This window comes from Myiozetetes cayanensis, unplaced genomic scaffold, assembly GCF_022539395.1.
Source record: "Myiozetetes cayanensis isolate MyiCay16 unplaced genomic scaffold, myiCay2020 scf4, whole genome shotgun sequence".
NCBI lineage: Eukaryota > Metazoa > Chordata > Aves > Passeriformes > Tyrannidae > Myiozetetes > Myiozetetes cayanensis.
In genome coordinates, this window is record NW_026087631.1 from 65311049 (window position 1) to 65327445 (window position 16397).

The following is a 16397-nucleotide window of genomic DNA, read 5'->3' on the forward strand; positions in this document are numbered from 1 at the left end:
CTCCCTCAGCCTGCAGCCTTTCCCCTTTAATCCCTGCTTTCAGAGTGTGAGTGTTTGTGCTCCTTTAGGAGAAAGCCTGTCTCCTCTTATCTGCTGGGTGGTGATGTCCTGTGAGCCCTGTGGTTTCCCCAGCTTTCTCTTTATCTGTGGATTGAAAGCAGGCCTGAGCAGGCAACTCAAAGCTCAGTGACAGCATTTGCACCCACAGGGCCTGCTGCTCTCTGTCGGGCTCTGGAGATTCCCAAGGTGAGGTCCTAGGACAGGTTGTTCCCTCACCTAGAGCATGGCCCTGAGCAGGCCAGGAGAAAAAGATGCTCATGGAAATGAGGGATGATGGCAAATGGGGAGCTGGCAGGACCTTGTGGGAAATCCCATGGGTACCTTGTTGGACCTTTACTGCACACAGTTCTGGTGCCCTAAACATAAAGAGGAAATGAAACTGTTAGAACAAGTCCTATTGATAAGAGGAGTGGAGCACCTCCCCTATGAAGAAAGGCTGAGAAAGCTGGGACTGTTCAGCCTGGAGAAGGTTGTGTGGAGATCTCATAGAAACCTTCCAGTATCTGAAGGGGCCTACAGGAAAGCTGGTGAGGGAGCCTTTTGTCAGGAACTGTACTGATAGGACAAGGATTACGGGTATAAACTGAAAGAGGGGAAATTTAGTTTAAAAGAAATACTTTACTGTGAGGGTGGTAATGTAGTGGAATGGGTTGCTCAGGGAGATTCTGGATGTCCCAGTCCTGCCAGTGTTCAAGGCCAGGCTGGATAAGGCCTTGAGGAACCTGGTCTAGTGGGGGGTGTCTCTGCCCATGGCTAGGGCGGTTGGGATTAGGTGATCTTTAAGGTCTCTTCCAATCCTTAACATTCTATGATTCTATGACCTGAGCTACCCCTGTGCCTCCATTTCACTCCCTGTTAAATATTTGTGGACAGGGGACATTTTTTAGGGCTTTTCACAGATCAAAGCTAGCAGGGTGCCTCAAAAACCACCACGAATTGCTTCCTACAAGAATGACCTGATTCTGTCTATAAGTCAAACAAGAGCAGGAGGAGAGTGGCCCATGGGGAGCCCATGGAGTGGGTGGGTCCCTGCTGGCCAGGAGGGTTCCGCTCTGTTGCCCAACAATGGGGACAGTGCCACCCCGGCAACCCCGTCGTGCAGAGCCCTGCTCTCCCTGACTAACTCTGCTCCTGCTGGCACTATCCCCTCACGGATTACCTCAGTTTGAGTAAGCTGTAGCGGCCTGGGGCAGGGCAGCACTGCGCCTGAAGCAGGATCCCACCAGTGAATCTCCTTCTATTTGTCCCTTCACCTCCCACTTCTGCCCAGCACGATAAGAGCCAGCCTGGTATCATGGATGACTACGTGCAGGTGATGAATCCTTGGTCAGCTTCAGGGCAAGGGACAGGGGTGTGTGGGGTGAGCTGAAATGCTGTGGAGAGAGGTATCCTGGGAATGGAGAGCAGGATAACAGTACAGAGAGCAAAGCCATCTGCTGGGAGACAAATATCAGGGGTGTCTGCAACTTGCTTGGTGCCTGCCATCTGTAAAAAATGACCATGAGTGTTAAATATGAGACCACAGGGAATAGGCAGTCTAGGGTATGTCAGCTGGGGTCTGTACTGGACAGCTAAGGTCATACCAGCGCTGTAATGATCTCTCTGACTGGGTCTTGCTTCCTCAAGGGCATTGGAGATATCTCAGTACCCTGTTCAGTTGATCTGATTGAGGAGCAAGCTGTTCTCATCCTCTGCTGTGCTCTCTGCTCATGCTCCTCTTGGCCTCTAGGGAGAAAAAGTTCCACCAGCAGGGCTGCAGCATCTGCAGTGGCAATGTTCCACCTGCTGATTAGCCCAGTTAAGAGAGAAATGAGCTCCTAGGTGCAGAGGAGCATGTGCACTGTCAAACTGAGTCAGAGAAGTTATTCCCTGCAGAATGCCTTGGAGTTCCTGGGTTGTCATCCTTCCTGGGTCAGCTCTAGCAGGATCCAGGGGCATTATTCCCCCGTTCTTCAGTACCATGAGTATCAACACCAGCACACCTTGACTGTGCCAAAAACCTTCCTCTCCAAACTGAGACCTTTATTACTATTGCTGAAAGCACACCTGCCTTACAGAAGAAAATGGGTTTGTTTTAGCAGGTGGCTGCCTAATGGGCAGGGGGAAACGTGGTAAAATCCTTGTAAGGCCAATGCTGAGTGAAGTTTCAACCTGTGAAGAAATCAAGGTACACATCAGGAGGCACTGTGGAGCTAAACACAAACAGCTAATGCTCTTCTAACAAACCTTATAGGAACACTTTTAAGGATAGCACGTGCAAGAAATAAATTACCTCATGGCTGTGATGGGGTAATGCTGGCACATGGACAAACAGCTTTGAGAATTTGGCCTAAAATTAGAGGAAAGTGTCTAATCTCCAGACCAGCAAGTTCTGGTGATGGGGTCCAACAGGAGGAATTGGGCAAAAAGCACCTACCCCTAAAATGGAGCCTTGCCTGGTCACCGAAGGGTTGATGTGATGTGGCTGTCTGTGTCAGGAGTGTATTTAGTGACCCCAGAGATCCCCATCAGCCCTGCGGGTAAGTGAAACTGAGCAAGTACTAGCAGGTACCATTGGGCAACCAGCAGATATTTGCAATCCAGCCCTTGGCTGACTCACATGGTTTACACTTGCTCAAGATCACTATATCTGGATGCAGGGAGAGGGACAGTCCAGCTCACCTGGGGGTAGGTACCTCCACGTGGGTGTGCACTTTGGAACCCATCACTCATATCCCTGTGCAGACACTGGAGGGAAAGTGTCAATATCTAGTGTGACTCATAGGTCTGGCCTCAGATGCTTATTTTAGGTGGGGAAGAACTGCCCGTTGGAGCTGCCTGTTTTTCCCTGCCGTCTGTAAAGTGTAATGTGTCAGGTGCAGGCTCACAGACTTTGGGTTTGTGTGCTGTCAGAATAGAGGTGCTCTGACCTACATGACCTATGGAAAGGTGTTGGTTTTGTTATTGTTACTCTCCTTGAACACCTCTGTCACTTCAATGTCTAAAAATACCTGGAAGAACTGCAAAATTACAGTTCTCACATTTTCAGTGGCCAACAGAGGAACCCTTCTGAACACTTTTAAAGGAGAAATTAATGTCTCAGTGCCATCTTGTGGAATGACCTGAACCAAAGGACAGGCAGCAGCAAGACACATATCTAGTGATTCATGATGCCATACTAGAAGCATGCTGAAATTTTAGGGAATTCAGTGGTAATGTTGGGAATCACGCTACAAATATTATCACCAAACCTAAGATTTCTATTGTGAATTGAGACTGCTTTTTTTTTTTTTTCCTGAGAAAACTGCAAGTCCATGGGAACCCCCTGTTCTCAGGAAGTACCTGTCCATTTTTCAGCCCAAATCAGAATATGGGAATGCCTATAGTTAAAGCCTGAATGCAGGAGACAAAGCCTATCAGCGACACAGAGGATTCATAGTCCACAGGGAAAGAATCCACTTGGAAGGCTCCCTGAGATCCAGGAGTGAAAAACAAAGTTGTAGATCCAGTTGTGGGTGATACTGACCCACTCACACCTTGTCCACCTGAGAAAGGCTGCGAGACCTCCAATACTTGCAGATCTCAGGTGACATGTAAAGTCACCTGGAAACCACCATGTGCAAAACAAACTTGATGCTCTTGTCACTACCCCAACCTGGTGCTCCACGGCCCACGTTTGTGCTCCACCAATAAACAGTTGCATGGCAGAGAATGAAGTGACCTAGAAAGATTTATCTGGTGCTTGTTCTGTGCCACAGCACAGCTCACAGATTCTTAGGAAAAAAGCCTTCCCACCTAGGAATATGCAGTAGGAACACTCTTGCAAGCAACATGATCACCATCTGTCATAATTAGATGCTCCTTAGTGTCAGAGACAGACTAGTAATTTACTGCATATTTGTCCAGACATTCACTGGGGGTCAAAGGCTAATCTGTTCCTGGAGGAGGGATTACCCCATTGCATAAAACTCTCCCTGCCAGAAGATAGACAATCATCTATGGAGCAGAGGAGGATCAGCTTCACAGGTTCTTCCATACAGCTGCCGAGGGTCCTGTGGGTGAAAGAAAGCTCATCAACTTTTGCCTATGCAGTAGAGCAAAGGGAAGCAACAATCATGGGCAGCACGAGCAGAGCACCATGTCCCCACTGGGGCAGCTGCTGGTAACCTCTGCAGAGCTGTCCTCTGCAGAGCCACGCTGAGAAGCTGCAGCAGGCTGAGAGGAAGGTGAAGAAAACCAACAAAGAACCAGATAAGGCTCACAGGGAAAGGTCTTGAGTGTTCAATGGATGTAAGTTTTTCCATGATTAAACAAGGGCATTAAAACATTTTCACCGTGGAGAGGTAAGAGCACCTGGTAAGGAGGGAGATAAGCAGAGGGAATCAGGAGATGGAGGAGGAATCAGGACAGCAATGGTTCTGCTCTGGCAGCTAGATGAGACTGAAGGTCTCTGTAAACCATTTCTGAGCTGGGTTTCTCCTTGCCCCACACAAGAAGACAGACAGGGTGGCTGGTGGCACGACTCTCCGCTAGTGAGATGTCACTGCAGACACAGGTGCATTCAACAAGAAGCAATGCATTGTGCTCTTCCCAGCTGAGGACAGCAGTGCACACAGGCTACAGGCAGAGCACCCTCGCTGCAGAATGGGCATCCAAATAGTCCTGCATGGGAAAATGGTCCTAATCCAATCTGTTTGAAAAAAAATGGCATCAAACCACCAGTGAGTGGGTTACAATGTAGAGCAGAGCAAAAATTCCCTTTCAGTTCCAGTGAAAAAGTTTGCTGAGAAAGACAGCCTTAAGAGCATAACAAGGCTACTTACAGCTCCACTGTTCTGAGGATAGGCTGTTCCTGGGTAGACACACAGGGTCTGTGATGCCCCAGTAATAGAAATATTGCATCCATATGATATAGCTTTTAAAGGATGGCACATGTGTGGGGGTAGACTTTGAAGCTAGCTGCTGCTTTATTGGCTTGTTCATCGTTAACCAAATGAATGAAGGTGTCTGGGGCTGAAGAGAGGGTGCCAAGTTTCAAAGGGTAACTTGGCTCAGCGCATTGAAGTGTGTTTTCACAACAGCAGCACCGTGTCTACCTCCCGAGGTCGGAGCGGACAATGTTTGAGAAGATTCAGAAGGCGCTCACGCTTCGTAGCGGCATCATGAAGGAGCTGCTGGCAGAAGCACTGGGAACATTCATCCTCATGGTAAGGAGGAGATGGGTCCAGACATGCGTGTGTATGTGTGTGTGTGTGTGTGTGTGCAACCATTCAAAACAGCAATTTGTAAGGTCAGTGGTTTCCTACCGCATCCTCAGGGTTGCTCAGTGGCTGTTATTGCTCACCCCTCTGCTGTGGTGGGATGGCAATTTCTCATCAGGTAAACTATCTGCCAAAAAGCTTCTGGAGCTAAAAAGTGATGCAGGGAGTGGGAGGTGGGTGCTGGGAGACAGTGAAGCAGGTGGGATAGAATCACAGTATCACAGAACCATTTAGGTTGGGAAAGACCTTTAAGAGTTCAACCATTAACCCAGCACTGCCAATCCCACCACTAAACCATGTCCCTGAGTGCCACATCTACACATCTTTTAAATACCTCCAGGGTGTTGTATAGATCATAATATCCATATATAATACAGATATATTATAATATATATTTAATATTTATACCTCCACCACTTCCCTGGCCGGCCTGTTACAATGTTTTGCAACCCGGTTGGTGAATAAATTTTTCCTAATATCCAGTCTAAATCTCCCCTGGTACAACTTGAGGCTGTTTCCTCTTCTGTCATTTGTTACCTGGAAGAAAGAGACTGACCCCCATCTGGCTACACCATCCTTTCAGGTAGCTGTAAAGAGTAATAAGGTTTTTGAACCTCCTTTTCTCCCAGCTGAACACCCCCACCTCCCTCAGACATCGCTCATCAGATTTGTGCTCCAGACCCTTCCCCAGCTCCACTGCCCTTCTCTGGACATGTCATTGTTTCAGTTGTCTCCTGGGAGAAAACTGAGGAAGAGTTTGGGAATGAAATCAAAGAGCAGTGTCTGGTCAGATGAACTAACACAACATTCGTGTCAAACACCCTGAAAGATCCCATACAGTGAATTGAGGCTTTTCTTCCTGCTGTGCCAGGGGTAATGGTGTGGTTGGTGGGTCCTGAACAGGCCTGGGGGGCAGACCCTAACTCCCCTATTACAGACAGCTGCTGTGAAATGAAAGCAGAGTTCATCCATCTTCCTCTTTTGGTGTTGCCAGAGTAATGAACCTTCCAGAGGAACAGCCCACCATTAGGAAATGTAATTACCGGGTGTGAAGTATGCCAGGATTTCACTTTTGGTTTTCTTGCTGCCAACTGAGTAGTGTTTATCCAAATCACACATAAACTCCCCCCTTGCCTGAGGGATCTGTTTCACAAAGAAAAAGCCAAGTGGGCTTGAGCTCTTGGGCTGCTTCTGAATGTTTGGGGAAAGGGCAAGGAAGGCTTTACAGTCAGAATTGATCTCTGGTGAGGATGAAGTACCCAGGGGGATCAGAGACTGTGAGTGTTGGACACTGTGAGTGCAATGAGATCCTCCTCTCAAAAAGACCAGTGTCTGTCTGTGCCAAGTTACTACACCTGGACTTAGCCTGGGCTGAGATGCTTTGAACTGGACAGAGGCTGGCATGCAAAGGCTGAGCATAACCCAAATAACTTACACTTGGAGATCTGCGCAGGAGGAAGGATTTGTATAAGCATAGGGACCTTTTGACAGAGCTGTCTGTACAAACAAAGGTGCTCATTTAGAGGAGCAACAACTGCCCATGCAGAGCGTGGTTGCTTTTTATCACACCACATTGCACATCCACCTCCTTGAAGTTCACTCCTAGGTAGTTTTGTACCCATAGTAAGTCAGAGCACAGGCATCTGTGAGGCCTCAGAAACAGCTTAGCAAATCATTTTCCAAAAGCAAACTGCCTGCTATTCCCTTTGTTATTTGGTGGTAGAAGTTACCAAGTGATAAAGAACAATTCAGGGTTGTCCTGCCATGGCTGTCTCTGGGAAGTAGCATGAGGTAGAGACTTCTCTTTGCACTCTGACAGTCCAAGGCAGATTGCGTGGCCTGCAGCTCACATTGGCTCTTCCCTCACTGATCCATGTGAGGGAATAGAATTAAAGTGGACTCCCATCAAGGGCTGATGGTGAGCATCATCCAGCACCCAGCTCTTCAGCAGCATCTTGGCCCTCAGTGCAAATGGGAATGTGCTGGATACACCTCCAGGATGCCTGGATGGCTGTTATTCGGACAACAGCACTCACCTCCAGGGCCTCTCACTTTAATAGACTGGCAATGCTGATAAAGGAGGAACCAGACAGCAGGACTAAAAAGCACAAGGGCTAGGGAAGAAGGAAAAAAAAAAGAAAGTATTTTGGGACTGTGAGGATACAGGAAGAGAAGAGAGGTTTGGATCTGTGCTGAAAAATAAATTCTGTGCCCTGTCTTGTGTTTCTTTTTCAGCATAATGCTGTTCATGCACAATTATATCTCCTGCCTTGTAACCTTCTCTCTGCACCTGTGTGCTCTCCTGCAAAACCTGTGCCTTATGCATTTGCCTTCTCTTGGATCTTAGTTTTGGAAAATTCAGAGATGAATATGCAGATGCTTTGCAGATGCTGCTGGACATCATAAACTGCTTTTGGTGCTTTTTGCTAAGGCAATCTGAGAAGAGCTCACACTGTGCAGGCTGCAGCTCTGTGCAAAGCACAGGGTGTGCGTGGTCTGTGTATATGAGAGAGATAAAACAGCAGCCCCGGGGGAGCAGGGGATTTGGGTGATGTCTGAAAGCATTGAGGGGAAGCAGATGCATGAGATAAAATGTGGATCCAGGCAGAGCAGCCAGAAAAGATCAGAAAAACAATACAAGTCAGAGGAGAAGTCTAGATGCTGGAGAACATATTGACTTCCTTGTTTTTGAAAGACATGTCATCCTGCTTAAATATCAGTGCAGCCCAAGGAGCAGGATATACAGGATACACTTTCCAAACCCTAAGTGGTTTGTGAGGCCGAAACCTCACAAGAAGCGTCATCCTTCTCCAGATTTTGGTGTAAGAGCATTCAAAGAACTGATTTTTCCAATCTGTTACCATATTTAAAAACTGACATAAAACTTATTTTCAGGACAGAGCAATTTCTTGAATATGTCTTTCCCTGCTGGAGAGTGTTTACTTTTAATTTTTTCACTGTTTCTCCTTTAGTCATTAAAAAAATATCGAAACTTTGGCTGTTTTCAAACCGAAAGTCTTATGTATTGAATGGGAAAGTCAAACCAGAATTTCCTCTCTTGTCTTCTGCTGGAATGTTACCAAAATTGGAGTCGAGTTTGGTAAATAGCTATATGCTGCCCAAACTACATTTTTAGTCAGGAAATTGCACACTAGGAAAAGAAAGACAATAGGAATCTGCTCACCCTCCTTCCATCCATCTTGCACATTGCCCCTGCGTGGTCCATGGTGATTCTCCCCTACCTCATGTCTGGGTTTCAGGCCCAGACACCTCTGCTGTGGCTGTGTGAATGATCCTCACTGAGCCCCAGCTCTTGGTGTGGGTGTTTGGGGTTTGTCTCCGCAAACTCAAGCAGAACAAGAGTGCCTGGTTTGGTTTGATGGGCACCAATGAGAAGTATCCCAGGTATCACTTCAATTTTTGCAGGGGAGGCTTGTTCTTTGTCTTCTGACCATAGCACCTTAGAGACTTCCTGTCTTGGGGAGTTTATTCGTATTGCAGAAAAAGTAGCAAAGAAGATCAGTCTACCACAGCAACTTTTAAATATTTTTCATATATACTTTTAACACTCCTTTCTCTCTTTCTTTTTCCACAGGTTTTCGGCTTGTCCTCTGTGGCACAAGTGGTATTAGGAAAAGGAAACACTGGTCACTATCTGAGCATCAATATGGCATTTGGCATTGGTGTTACTTTGGGAATCCATGCATCTGGAGGAATATCTGGTGAGCAGGACATGGGACATATCCATGTCCCCTAAAGGTCGCATGCATTGGGAACAGCACCAGTGGGCTGTGGAGGGGCTGATAATATGGAAAGGTGGAGCAGTGCCCTCACCCCAAAAAGGGCAGTCCTAGGGTACCCAAGCAAGAAGAGTAGAGCAGGTCTGGTTGGTGACCATGACCAGGGTCAGCTTTGTGAGCTGGAGAACACAGACAAGTCTGGGAGGAGGGGCAGGTCAGAGGCCAGGCCAAGGAATTGCGGTGGCTTGGCACTGCCAGGGGAAGCAAGGGACAAGGCAGGCACAGCACACCTACAGCATGCTGCCCCCAAACTTGTGTTCTGAGCTGTGATGGGGCAAGTGGGAAAGGGAGGGTGGCAGAGGTTCTGCCTTCCCCTCCTGCTGCAGAGCCAGGTCTCAGCAGTTCTCCCATTAGGCAGCTGGGATATGCCATCATGGCCTAAGGAGACAGGGAGCTCCCAAAACATGCTGCTGATACAACCCGTGGGGAAGTAAATAATTCATTGCAAAGGAGAGCTTACTGCTGATGTCACAATAAGGAATGGTATGCAAATTTCCTCCAACCATCCACATCCACGCCCACATGCCCCACATGAATTCGGGAGGTGGTGTTTCAGGGCGGTGGAGTGCCATCCCTCACGTGACAGAGCGTTACCTTTGCCTTGTGCTATTTCTGCACTGATTTGCACCAAGAGACAAGATTAATGGCTCTAATGGGCAGAAAATTAAAGCAATTCTTTTCTCGTGAACTGTTGAAGCAGAATGAGGTCCAAGCCTAGGGCTTTCTTGGAAAAATTTTCCACGCGAGCAGTCAGGTCTTGGTTTCCTTGACATTTTGGAGGTGGTGGAAACATCCTGGGAAAAGTGGGCTGAGAACAGTAGGTCCCAGCAGTCCCAAGTGACTTTTGAGAAGAAGCTCCTCTGCTGAGGGCAGAGGGAAGGGATCTCAGCTCAGCCAGCAACAGTCTGGTTATGGAGCAGACTTCAGGGCTTCCTATCATAGTAGTTTGGCTTCAGTGTGTCACAAGATGCTTCTTGTGATCTCTGAAATGGCTGGTCATACCCGCAAAGGAGCAGAGGATCAAAGAAAAAGGGATCTACCCCCAGTTTCAGTTGTGGTTGTTGGACTGTAGCAAGGCAATACATGCACTTTTACTTCACTTTCTCCTCCACTTTAATGAGACAATGGGTGTCTGCATCTTACCCCTTCTGGAGTCTGGAGTAGGAGATGGTCATTAAGGCTGGAACATTTACTGACCCCTAAAGTTTATACCTACTGGGCAAGAAAGGGACCTGGGGGTGCTGATTGACAGGAAGCTGAACATGAGCCAGCAGTGTGCCCAGGTGGCCAAGAAGGCCAATGGCATCCTGGCCTGCATCAGGAACAGTGTGGCCAGCAGGAGCAGGGAAGTGATCCTTCCCCTGTACTCTGCGTTGGTGAGGCCACACCTTGAGTATTGTGTTCAGCTCTGGGCCCCTCAGTTCAGGAAGGATATTGAGGTGCTGGAGCGGGTCCAGAGAAGAGCAACCAGGCTGGTGAAGGGACTTGAGCACAAGTCCTATGAGGAGAGGCTGAGGGAGCTGGGATTGTTTAGTCTAGAGAAGAGAAGGCTTAGAGGTGACCTCATCACTCTCTTCAACTACCTGAAGGGAAGTTATAGCCAGGTGGGCGTTGGTCTCTTCTCCCAGGCAACCAACAACAGGACAAGGGGACATGGGCTCAAGCTCTGCCAGGGGAAGTTTAGGTTAGATGTTAGGAAGAAATTCTTTACAGAGAGGGTGATCAGGCATTGGAATGGCCTGCCCAGAGAGGTGGTGGATTCACCATCCCTGGAAGTTTTTAAAAAGAGATTGGACATGGCCCTTAGTGCCATGATATAGTAATTAGAGTTGGATCAGGGGTTGGACTTGATGATCTTGGAGGTCTTTTCCAACCCAATCTATTCTATGATTCTATGATTCTATGATTTCCTTTAGACTTGTGGGGACATGGGGCCTGCAGAACACACCAAGGGCACCAAATCCATGTAGTTCTTCTCCAAAAGCAACATTGTGATACCAAGCTCCTCCACAGAAAGTGTCCCATCAAAACAGGGAAAAATGGTCTAGCACTGTATGAAAGCCACATACCGAAAGATATCAGGAAATGCAGTCCAAGGTTACAAACTCTGCAAGGGAAGGACAGTGTCTGCTTCAAACAAGTGGGAGCAACTATGATCTGGGCATGGTTGAACATCCTGGCAACCCCTTCTCAATGCAGTGATGTCCAAGAGCTCACCTGAGTCCCTGACAGCAGCCCTGTGTAGGATTTGCCATGCAGTCACAAAGATATGGGTTGCCAGTGGCTGATTTTGCAGTTTTCCTAGCACCTCATGCCTTGCCTGCCAGGTAGGCTAAGGGCCCACAGCTCCCATCAGCTGGGGTACTCAGCTTTGCCTGGACAAGGCCCTTCTTGTCTATCTGATGTGTCCAGAAGGCCTTGCAATTGTTTGGGATAAGATTTGCCTCATCTACCTGTAGAGTAGGCTAAGTCTGGGCTCTTTTTAAGCTCAATAAAGAGAAGCCCACTGAGAAACTCACAGAGAAACTCATGCCACGACAAGAAAGGTATCTCTGACTGGTAAGGTGATCCACACTCTGGAGGCAGCCTGTGGTCTACAGAAGTTTTAGAAGACTAAAGCTAGTAGCAATTTGAGCTGCATGATTCAGCTGAGCAGGGAGAACAGGTCAATTTTGTGTCTGTCCAGGAGTAAGACCCTGCCCTGAGAGAGTCTTGGTGTTCTGGAACAAGGTCTGGGTAACCACAGGGCATAGAACTGTGGAATGGTTTAGGTTGGAAGAGACCTTTAAAGGTCGTGTAGCCCAACCGCCCAGCAGTGAGCAGGGACATATTCAACCAGAGCAGGTTACTCTGAACCCTGTCCAACCTGGACTTGAATGTTTCTAGGAATGGGGCATCTGCCCAGTCACATGCCCTTAACCAGCTACATCAGGGCTGAGGCCACTCTCTTTTTCTGTGATTTTGCAGGAGGTCATCTGAATGCTGCCATCACTATTACGGAGTGGATTTTAGGAAACCTCAGCTGGAAAAGGCTCACAGCTTATATGATCGGACAGTTCCTGGGCTCCTTTTTGGCAGCAGCCACTGTCTTTGGCCTCTACTATGGTACTGTTGTGTCTTTTATCACAGGGGTTGCTGTAGTTCTCACTTCATTCAACTCACATTGTAAAAAATATCTCCTTTTAGAGTCCCCAGCACGATTTCTGGGTGAGGAGGGCAAGGCTTGTGAGACACACTTTATAGTTCACAGTCAGAGCAGGTCACAGATACCTCTGGGAAGGATATGCAGTTCCTGGACAACATAACTCCTTTTGCTCAGGGCATTCCCACTTTCAAAACCTGTCCTCAAGTGAAGTGCAGCAGTTGCATTTTGTCGGCATTTTGTTTCCAGCTCGTCTCAGTCTCAGGGTTGGAGGCCTCCAGTGCATCCAGGCTGCTGGAGCAGGGATAGGGGACATAAGGAAGAAATTGCAGACCAAAGTCTGTGGGCAATAGGTATCGCCGAGATCACGCCCTGCCAGGAGTGTGTCACCTCCATCATATCTTCCATCGCCTCTCTTCTCCTTGGCGCCTGTGCTGGCTGCAATGGGTGGACATGGGAATGTGACTTGTGGGATGAACTCTGTGCTAAGTTCCCTAACTCCCATTTCTCCTAGATGCTCTGTACGACTACACCAAGGGGAACTTCACAGTCACAGGACCAACTGCCACTGCACTGATCTTCTCCACTTACCCTGCTCCCAATGTATCCTTGCTGGGGGCCTTCTTTACAGAGGTCAGTAAGAATGGCTGTGGTGTGCCAGGAAAAGGTGGGAGGTAACAGGTCTGCTTCAGGGTAATGCTGGCAGGAGGCTCTGCAGCTTGGTCCAAGTGCCCTCCGGTCACTTTTCCTTTGTGCAGCACAAGCGATGGGAAATGAGAAGCTGACCTGTATCAGCAACTATCTCCTTTGGGTTCTGGGCAGTTCCCTGAATTGTTCTTGCCTTTTTTAGATTCTACACCCAGTCCATGACCCTAGGCAGCTGTGCTGGCTGCTCCTGCCCAGCAAAGAGAGGCTGGGACTGTCTTCACATGAGCACAGCCTGGACTGAAACTCTACAGTTGAATAGTCCAACTGAGACTGTGTACAATTGATTCCCAGCACACAGCACAATGTCCAGGTGCCCAGCAATAGGAAAGGGATGTGTGAAGCACTGAGATACTTGAGAGGGAAGATTCACTTCCAGTGAATATCTTAGGAACTAGTGATTTTGTTTCTGAGCTAACAAAACTCCTGTCTTGGCATGATGAGGGAGGTGATGAGAGTGGGAAGAGCTACAGGTGGGGAGCTGATCACTCAGCCTCCTGTGCATCAGGTGGTATCCCTGCTGCCCAATTAAGCAAATGACAGTGACATACATTGCTGAGAGCTGAAGTGTTTTTGCTTTTGTTGGCATCTCTGCAAGCAGACTAAGGCTCTCCAGCTGCATTTCCTGAAGCTGAAAGAGAGTTATCACCTCTATACAAACTATGGTTCTTGATGTACTGGGCACTGCAGATCTACAAATGCCAGCTATGTGCTGTTACTGATGGGACATTCAGTTTCTCAGATGAGAATCTGCTATCTGCAGGAAGTGCTAAAGCAACAGGCCATAGTAAAAACATCACTCCCTCCAGACAGAATCAGATTTGTCTTGTTAGCCGTTTGCTAAAGCTCTGCTTCTGTTAGACAAAATGTACTTAAAATAACCCTTTTCCCTGACTTGAGAGGTGGAGAGGGAGAGTTTGTTGCTGAGAAGTTTGTATCAGTCTTAGAGCACTTTTGGCGATGAGGTGAGAAATGATTTATTGAGAAATGAGTCTAGAATTGTCTTCAGTCCACCTGTGAGGCAGGAGTAAAGTTTGGGTCCTCCCTGCCTTAATCAGACCATGAATCTTACCTCCTCTGTGATTCTGGGAAGCCTCTTCCCCTCTGCTGAGCAGAATCCTTCCCCCTTCCCCATTCTCTCTCATGACCTGTTCTCCCTTTTCTGCTCCTGCAGTTTACGGCGACAGTTATGCTGGTCCTGGGCGTTCACGTCATCCACGATGACAAAAACAACGCAGCCCTGAAAGGCACTCAGCCCCTGATCTGTGGTGTCCTGGTCCTGGGCATCGGCCTGGGAATGGGGATGAACACAGGCTACGCCATAAACCCCTCCCGGGACCTGCCCCCCAGGATCTTCACTGCAATTGCTGGCTGGGGAACAGAAGTCTTCACGTGAGTGACCTGTTCTGCTTTTACACTGCCCAGCTTGCAAGGAGAGGAGACAGGCCCAAGATAAAATGGTTCTGAGGCCTTTTTCTTTGGGCCAAGTGATGGTGGTCACTGCAGAGTGTGTTCTCCATTCTCAGAGAGCTAGGGCTGTGCCTAGAGGAGCCCTGGGCACTCTACTCTGTACACCAGATTTGGGGTACATTAATTGTCCTCCATGGCATTCACCTTGACACTCTGATACCTCAGTTTGGGCACCACACTGTTCACCCATTCACTGGAGATCTGGCTGGCTACTGCACTGACCAGAGAGCCAGAATGCATTCAACTCACCTGAATGCAGGTACTTACAGCTGGATTGCTGAATAGCTCTCCTAAATTTAGATGTCTGAATCTGGACATGAAACCTTGCCTTCCCCTGTCTAGTAGGATGGTGCCATGCCATGGCTTTTCCTATGGTGTGGTCATTACTGGAGTCTCCTGTCCCAGATGCCCATTTTCCTTAAATTCCCTGAAAATGTATTTGAGAGGTTGGTAGAGGAGGTGCAGATGTTACTGGAAAAGGGGAGGGAAAATGTGGGTGCCTGTGCCTGAGTCACACTCATCAAGATCACGTAGACTGTTTCTTTTGGATAACAAGAAACGTGCAGACAGTGTGGAGCCACGTTTTCATGCTGATGGGGAAAATGACCTTCCCTCCAGCAACCAGGTGGTGGAGAGCAAATTTGCCTAAGCTGGTTACAGAGCCCAGTATACAAAGTGGGACAGGCACCTCTGCTCACATAGCTCACCCCATCCCAGCAGACTCAGCTCACTCCTGCTGCACAATGAAGTGCCAGGGTAAGAAGTTCCAGCCTGGCTCACCAGCTGCCTTTTCTGTGTTTCTTTTTAGGGCTGGACATCACTGGTGGTGGGTCCCAGTCATAGCTCCAATTCTGGGAAGTCTTACTGGTGCTTTAATCTATAGAGTCTTCATTGATATTCACAACCAACCTGATGAGGAAATTGAAAATAGGAAAGAAGAGAGAGGTGTGGAGACTTCCAAGCTGTGACAGCCATGTGCTTCGATGACACATAGGAGGAGCACACTGTTTGTCCAACATGTAGATGAGGGACTAGTCTTCAGTAAACCCACTCTGCTTAACCAGACAAACTTGGTCTCTGAGATAATGGGCAGACCTGGGTAGGGTTGGACCTGACTGTGACCTGAAGAAATGATTCAATCTCTCTGTTTAAAAATCTACCAAAAATACCCAAACCCAAATGCAAACATCACATTTTGAAGAAAAGCAAAGCAGAGCTGCGAGACTCCAGATACCTATATATTCATACAGATCAAAATACAGGAGTCAACAATGGCAGAAAAAATGGGATTAAGTTTATTAACATAGAAATCTGGTCTGGAATATTCCTTGGTAAGAGGCAGATACCATCCTACTGAAGGATAGTTTGGCAGAGCACAGAAAAGAGAAGAGCAAGGACAATCTAAAATAGAAACATGAACTTGGTGGGTTTTTTTATTATTATTTTTATTTTTTTTTTAATCTGAACATTCAGGAAGCATCAAAAAATTAGTAAACTAAACCACAGGGTCTCCTGAATCCTGCCACAGCTCTGCTGGAACATGCTGGCATCACAGAACCATGTGTGTTACTGACAGGCTAGACTTGAACTATCACCAACTACCACTATATGAAAGAATTCAGATAACTTCTGTGACAGCATCCCCAAAAACTCAAACAACCACCCCCTAACACATTCTTTTTCCACTCTGAATGCATGAGAAATATGAGCAGAGGTTGCCCTGCTGTGGCAGGAATTCTGCTACCTCCATCTGAATGAGGAAGTGGGCCTGCACCAGCCTTACAAGTTTGAGATCTCATTGGATTAAAACACCATCTGAAGCTGTGCATTCCTGGGGGGGTGACCAGAGTCTTAACTTTTCTAGAAAGTGCTTAAGTGCATATGGTATGTATGTCAAGCACATAACTGCAGTCCCAGGGCTGGGTGCCATGAATAAATGACAAAGAAATCTCCAAGAGTAGGAAGGGACAGAACATCACT

At 47.7% G+C, this 16397-nt stretch overlaps 2 protein-coding genes across 4 annotated transcripts in view; one reads left to right on the forward strand and one right to left on the reverse strand.

Moving 5' to 3' along the window:
• The window catches only part of TPGS2 (tubulin polyglutamylase complex subunit 2), a 698248-nt gene that overhangs the window by 658990 nt on the left and 22861 nt on the right, over positions 1–16397 (reverse strand). The gene's annotated exons all lie outside the window — the stretch shown is intronic.
• Positions 1555–15385, forward strand: LOC126646993 (aquaporin-7-like). Its single transcript, XM_050328821.1, has 7 exons — positions 1555–1602; positions 5124–5246; positions 8896–9022; positions 12068–12205; positions 12757–12875; positions 14122–14339; positions 15226–15385. The coding sequence occupies exons 1-7, from the start codon at positions 1555–1557 to the stop codon at positions 15383–15385; spliced, it is 933 nt and encodes a 310-aa protein (XP_050184778.1).

What these genes read in the sequence shown, in the direction of transcription:
- LOC126646993 (XM_050328821.1), top strand. Translation starts at nt 1,555, where the DNA reads ATGACCATGAGTGTTAAATATGAGACCACAGGGAATAGGCAGTCTAGG. An exon ending in TGTCTTTGGCCTCTACTATG is followed by an intron (nt 12,206 to 12,756) that starts GTACTGTTGTGT and finishes CATTTCTCCTAG; the next exon opens with ATGCTCTGTACGACTACACC. An exon ending in TGGGGAACAGAAGTCTTCAC is followed by an intron (nt 14,340 to 15,225) that starts GTGAGTGACCTG and finishes GTTTCTTTTTAG; the next exon opens with GGCTGGACATCACTGGTGGT.